Genomic DNA, 6,985 nt, shown 5'->3' with positions numbered 1-6,985 from the left:
GTAGGTGAAGTGACGCGCGGAGAGAAATAGGATCATGGCACTGATCAAGATGTTGAAATGTAGGCAAAAGAAAGCGATGACAGCAATCAGCCTTCGGGATAAATGGCAGAATGCATGTTGCGCATGTGATTGAATGGCGCTGGAGGCGTTTGTCAAGTGCCACAGTCTGATCTCTTCCCATGATACAAATACCACAGCCTGCGCTTCAACAGAAAATGGTAGGTATAGTAAAAATTATAAAGGGGAGTGACTTCAATGGTTCTCTCAGACTCAGTGGGTGGCATGTGAGTAGAAACATGTCACTCCCCAAACTGCTGTCGTCATTTCATTAATTTTGTAATAGCCTGCCATTCACCATCATCATCCTGCAATTATTGAAACTCCATATGCGCGGATAGCGACGCATCTACAACAGGCGCACTGGTTTGACGCAAGCGCTCGTCACCCTCTCTTGATTGAGGAGTCATCCAGTTGACTTGAGTGATTTACAGTACAACTCATCGCATGGCCAACCGCAGTGGAAAACCCCACGGAGACGCACTGGAATATAAATACTTCAATCTCGTGCAAATGGGAGCTAAGAGTGATTTTTTAAACTTTGGTGACAGGAGTTTTGCTGAACAACAACCGCCTTGACCCAGCTATGAACCCCCTGCACTGTAAGTCAATCCGTCTATGTTGCCTGCTCTAAAATAGAGCATAGACTATTAACGCCTCCTATTAGCTACTCAATTATGGCATAGATTTTAACAGAGAGGATGCAGAGTTTTGTGAAGGACTCAATGGACGTACGTTTTGGAGATGCGGTGTGCTGTCAGTTGTGTGTGGAGATCTACGGTGTGCTGTCAGTTGTGTGTGGAGATGTTGCGGTGTGCTGTCAGTTGTGTGTGGAGATGTGACTGTGTCATCTCCAGAAACAGTGTTACTTTGTGAGATAACACTCTCCAAATCGACTTTTCTGTCAACTTGAAGTGCACTCCCTGCCAGGGGCGGCATGCAAGCCAAAATTGTGAGGGGGCGACAATTTGGCGGCGGCAGATTTTTGTTTGCTGTTTTTCTAAAATGTTGGCCGTTTGAAGTCAGATTTAGAGGAATATCTCATTTTAAATGACTGTTGTGATGCCATATTCCATTTTTAACCATCAAGAGGCTATTTGGCTCCTTTTCTTATTGGGGTCAATTATAATACTGTCTATTTATTTAGAGATTTTTGTCAATAGGACGGATCAGCCGAGCAGCATTTTGGGTTCTGGCTGCTCCTCAGGGATGCTGGATCACCTGTCCTGGAGCTGGCAACATACAGCTGTCCATGGCTGAAGGTGGGGGTCTGAATCCAGACTCCCACTTCTTTCAGTGTCTGCCCCTGGGACTGATTCTGCTCTTATGGCATCACTGATGACATCATCAGTGGGACACTTATGACATCACTGATGATGCCACAACTGTTTTATGACATCACTGATGACATCACAACCTCTTATGACATCACTGATTATGTCACAATTTATGACATCACTGATGACATCATCATTGGGACTTTGTGTGTGTGAGTGAATATGACATCACTGATGATGACGTTAACTTGCTATGCAAACTATGACTATAATAACTAACAGCATTTCATCTTCACATGTTTGAAAAGGGGATTGATAGCCTACAGAGCAGCATGGAGGCATCACAGGCACTCGTCATATCTGTGCCTATAGGCTACATAAAGTCCACATTGCATCTGTTACTTTTGATCATTGGGAGAAGCGGATGCAGATGATACCAGATGGGACCTACGCCTAATAATTGTCATCAGGCATCATTCCACTAGATTCAGAGAGAGAGTTTGTATAGGATGAATCTGCCTGACATCACAACCCCCGCACATATCTCAAAAACGATCACATCGCTTATATATTGACATTCTTAGTGAGTGCAGAAGTAGTTCAAGGGTCTGATATATATGTATGCTTTCTAAAATGAAGTGAATTAGTAAACAGCACAGCTAGAGTGAGACGCTCAAGGCTGGCTCCATAGCTAGCTTTCCCAGCTAGGCTACACATCATGACCCAGCTGTAGACTGTGATCTTTTGTCTCTTCCCCTCTGCCAGTTTTAGCTCTGCACTGCTGCCTTGCCGTTTTGGTTCGGGCAGCACCCGTCCTGCACAGCAGCTCGAGCGGAATGGAGTTCAAACAGGTCGCGGGGCGCGCAAAGACCCTGGTGGACAAGATTCTCTGTGCCATTCCCACCGTGTACGGAGCCACCATCAACATCCAGGTAACTAACTCCCTCTGGCATGGTGGAGACTAAATGCTTTAACGTTCATGTCTCTGTCTCTTGTTGGGTCTCAAATGGTGTGCCGCGGCACACAGGGGTTCCTTGAGGCAAGTTCAGGTGTGCCTTGGAATTTTGTGACAACCACCATACATTATTATTGCCTAAAACTATATACAAAAAGTGGGTGTCTTGCTACTTTGATGTAGTCATTTTACAAAGTTTCAAATTAATTCCTGAATTATTTTGTCAATTTAATACAGTTGTTTGTCAAATTGTATTTGGCATTAGTAAATAAAAACATTTAGAGTGATAAGAGCGATAACGTGTTATGAATGAATGAATGAATGAATGGAAATTTATTTCGAACGTTAAGATATAGAGGCACATTTTGCACGGATTATGCCTGCAGCATAGCCTCTATAACACCTGCCTTGAGATTTTGTCTTGGCCAGCCCCGGCTGGGTCACCTGGGCGAGGGTGTATGATGTTGCGAGACCCGAAACATCCTATGACCCCAGGGTACATCACTGAGGATACGTCCCAGTAGCATCCATGCGATGTTTTTCACAGTTCACGCAATAATTCAGAGTCGGCTGCCAGGATATAGGCCTACTGCTATAGCAGTATTACAATAAGCATCAGAGGAATTTAGTAAATTAGTATCATTTAGGATAGGCTATATAATGGTCTGATAACGGGAAATAATTAAGATATAATGGATGTGTATTCGTAAAGTGTGGTGGTGTACAAAGTTGTCATCCAGGCCTGGGTTACAGTTGACAATTATTGTCGTGTTAGAGAGAGAGAGAGAGAGAGAGAGAGAGAGAGTGTGTGACTGGGTGTTTCTAATCAAAGTCTCCCCTGTTCTTCTCCCCAGGGTTTGACCCTCGACCCCACCAGCCAAGAAACAAATCTGCAGGAGATGGAGAAAACACTGGCCATCCCTGCTGCACCCGTGCTGCTCAAACCACTGTCCGATAGCTTCACACTGGTCAGTCTGTGTGTGTGTGTGTGTGTGTGTGTGTGTGTGTGTGTGTGTGTGTGTGTGTGTGTGTGTGTGTGTGTGTGTGTGTGTGTGTGTGAGTGTGCGTGTGCGTGTGAGTGTGTGCGTGTGCAGGCAGCTTGTGTTTCTCTATGTTATGTGACTTTAAGTCATCGTGCCGTCCAGGAAGCTGCTGAACCCACAACTTATCCAACAGAGCGGCTCATTAGCAAACTGACTATTCGTCACAATAGTCCCAGCTTTTGATTCGCCAGAATCATAATAATGATCATGTCACCATGTTCAGAACTTGTGACAGCAGACATGACATGAAGGTGTAACGGTGAATATCCTGCTATGAATTCTCAGTGTTAAATGTTGATGGGTTCGGTGTCGTCTGTCTGAGCAGAGTTTCCCAAACACTAGGTCGGGACCCATAGGTGGGTCGCAGGAGATTTTATTTGTGTCGCCAAATAAATGAGCAGAATTTCTCCCACAGTCTTTTATTTAAAATGTGTTTATTATTGTTTTAGTGGGAGAAAATAAAAATGTTAGCTCCGCCTAAATGCATTTATTCAGTCTTATTGATAAAGTATTTGAGGTGTCTGTTTTCAATAACGTGCATCAAATGAAGTTGTGATTGATCAAACGTATATCGCTTCGAAGTGACTGCTTCATCTATTCAAGATAATATAAGGCGATGGGGAAATGCCAGTGGACTCAGGGACGTTAATTTATTCACCAATTTTCTCTTCTGGGTGGCAATGGTTTGACATTTTTAAAAAGTGGGTCCCCAGAAAAAAAAAGTTTGGGAACCACTGCGAGTATTTCCCCTTCTTGGCGAACATTAGCAAGCAATCGTTGGCTGTTTCTGGGGATTCTGAATACAAATACGGCTTCATAAAATTGCTTAAGTTTTGTAAATCTGAATGCAGGGTGAGATGCATAAACGTCCTTCCGTGTTTAATTGGAATAAGCTGACCTCTGGCTCTGCTGCCCCCTCTAGGCGCACATTGTGAACCGCATGTCTATGGGAACACAGCTGTACCAGGACCTACTGGGAGCTCTGGCCGACAAACTGATTGGACTGACTGATCTCATATCTGACCTACGAGACCTGCTCGCACAGATCAGCAAGGTAGGATGGAAACACACACGCACGCACACACGCACAAGCCTCAAAACACACATGGTCTCCAGATAAAGCTACACCAGCCATGCAAGGAGAAAATGCCTTGAAACGAGCCGTTTTGACTTCCGTGACTTTGTGACATCACAAAGCCCGCTTATAGCGCCGCCCCGCCAACTGAATGTTGAAGAGCAAACCTTGTTGTCTGTAGCAGAGCTGCTGTGTAGAATGGAGAAAATTACAGAAAACAACAATAAACTACACCAACGATGGATCTATCCCAACAGATCATCTTATCATTGTATCTTATCTTATCTTATCTTATCTTATCTTATCTTATCTTAACAAAATAGCGCATAGAGACGCCCACAATAGACGCTGCATGGTTAGCTGGCTCAGCCTGGCTGGGGGCGGGGTCAGGGTAGGGTAAAAAACCCTGTTCTATCCATTCAGCAAAGTTAAAATTTAGCTGATAGCCCAGCCCAGGCAGACACGATCGGGGATTTAACCACCGCAGTAAACGCACATCTGAGCAGACGTCTTGTGTTCTGCTCTAGAACCCCCAAACCTGTAGTTTAGAGCCGCAGCACCGTCTTTTGGTGAGTCAGCCCATGAGATATATCGGCGGTTTTACCCCACTCGCGCACCAGCCGTTTAACATTTTGTGGGCGTTCCCAGACATGCAGACTGTCTCTATAGTTAATGAGGGGAGAGACAGAGCACATAGAGAAATCCCACAGAGGCTGGATTTGAGTTTTTGTTGTTGTTTTTGCAACATTATTCATAACCTTGTTTTAAAGACCCATGAGAGATCTTTTACACACTTAAAAATGGCATGATATGGGACCTTTAACTTGCGTAAAATATTGAGCATTGCGTTGATCGCGAATGCTAACAGCTGTCTGTTATTGTGTGTGTCCCCCTCAGATGCAGGAGCTGGGCCAGTTAAGCAGTGTGGAGCAGTACCAGAGTCCAGATCTGGCGTCTCGTCTCAGTGGCAGCTATGAGGTCCAGGTAGCCAACCACCTGACTCTGAAACAGCTACGCAAATTCTGTCATGACCTGATCCGCAGCCTGAGACAAATAGACCTACTCAAGCCTTAAACTGGCACAGAAGGAGCAAAACCATACAGCGCATATCGTGCACACAATCTGGAAGCCATGTTTAACTCCCGCATCCAAGACGGCGATTATAAGGTCACAACGAGTTACAAATTACCTGCTGCAGATACAGTACTCCACGCTTTCTGGAAGTAGCGTTCATTGCATTAGTGGGAATATAACTGATCATTTTAGATTTTTAGAACCCTGGACTATCGACATCGCTGGACTCCTTGCCTTGTCTTTTCCCACCTGTGTTGACATGCTTTGTTGGAGCAAGAAGGTCCCACATGTCCTACCTGTAATTACCATGAGGAGGTGGAGCAGCTGCTGCACAGTAAATCTGATATGAATGGAATGCAGAAATTCAGTATAATCCCAAAGCGGAGACTGTGCTAGGATAGCTCTCTAACAGACAATGAATCAACATGCTCGAGGCCTTTATGTGACATGGACAAGACCAGACAAAGATAGTGTGAATCTTTGTTATCAGAGAAGTGGGCTTGTAACCAAAAGATCGGCGGGTCAAATCCCGGGAAAATGTAGGTAAAGTAAATGAGGACCGTAACAAAAGCGAGCAATGCTCAATGGCTACCAGTAGGAGACTGGTTGTACTGGGCAGCTCCAAGGTGTGCATCTGTGTTACCTTATGAATAAGCAAGACAGGAAGAAGAAGAAGAAGAAGAAGGAAGAAGAAAAGCTATTGGAAAAGGCAGTTGTGGAGCTGACAGCAGGCTACAGGTCACAGCCTGCCCGGCTCTGCACTGCATAGCTTCAGGAAACCACTTTTGTTCACTTTAACTATTTAACTCGCTCCCATGGTGGTTCCCTCCCCCCCCCCAATCATTTATTTATTATTTATTTATTACATATTTAACAAACAATGTTATGTTATTGCTTATTTATTAAGCTAACTATTTATATTTTTACTTGCTTATAGGTGGTGCATGTATGAGTGTCCGAGTGCATGACTGTAAACAATTGACTTAACATGGGCTGTGGCAACACAGTGCATTCTTATACAGTATCATATGTTTTATTTGAAGTCATACCATCACCATTTATAATGTATTATTATTATTATTATTATTATTATTATTATTATTATTATTATTATTATTAATGTGTTTTTACTGCAAGGATGGAGAGGTGTGTAGAAATGAGCCAAAGAACAGCAGATAAATCAGAAAAATCTAACATTGTGACGTCAGTCATGTTGAACTGAGTGCATCCTGAAGGACGCAGGAAGGACAGTGGACTTTTGCTGCTGAATCAGCTGAATATCCAGGAAGTGCAGGATTCTTGAATTGTGCAACGATGATGTAACTGAATGTTGCTTCATGGCAGATTGCCCGTTGACTCATGTAATGACGGCGGCATCACCCCTATCTCAATAAATATTCATACATTTCTACGATAAAGATAGATACATTATATTGGAGTGAATATAAAAAAAAGTCAAACATTCAACATTGATACATATTATGAAAGTGATGCATTTTTTAGA

General features: G+C 43.6%; 1 protein-coding gene across 1 annotated transcript; it reads left to right on the top strand.

Moving 5' to 3' along the window:
• The first annotated feature begins 542 nt into the window (after positions 1-542).
• Positions 543-6,433, top strand: csf3a (colony stimulating factor 3 (granulocyte) a). The gene is made up of 5 exons (XM_083649783.1): positions 543-659; positions 2,100-2,266; positions 3,144-3,257; positions 4,255-4,386; positions 5,305-6,433. Exons 1-5 carry the CDS (start codon positions 644-646, stop codon positions 5,479-5,481), a joined length of 606 nt encoding a protein of 201 aa, XP_083505909.1. The 5' UTR covers positions 543-643; the 3' UTR covers positions 5,482-6,433.
• Positions 6,434-6,985: the final 552 nt, after the last annotated feature.

The sequence above is a fragment of the Poromitra crassiceps genome (assembly GCF_964638095.1).
Source record: "Poromitra crassiceps genome assembly, chromosome: 13".
NCBI lineage: Eukaryota > Metazoa > Chordata > Actinopteri > Beryciformes > Melamphaidae > Poromitra > Poromitra crassiceps.
This window is presented reverse-complemented; position numbering and strand designations above follow the sequence as displayed.

Excerpts from the sequence above, each read along its gene's own strand:
- csf3a (XM_083649783.1), top strand. Across the intron at positions 3,258-4,254 it reads TGTCCGATAGCTTCACACTG|GCGCACATTGTGAACCGCAT; the intron begins GTCAGTCTGTGT and ends TGCCCCCTCTAG. Across the intron at positions 4,387-5,304 it reads TGCTCGCACAGATCAGCAAG|ATGCAGGAGCTGGGCCAGTT; the intron begins GTAGGATGGAAA and ends TGTCCCCCTCAG.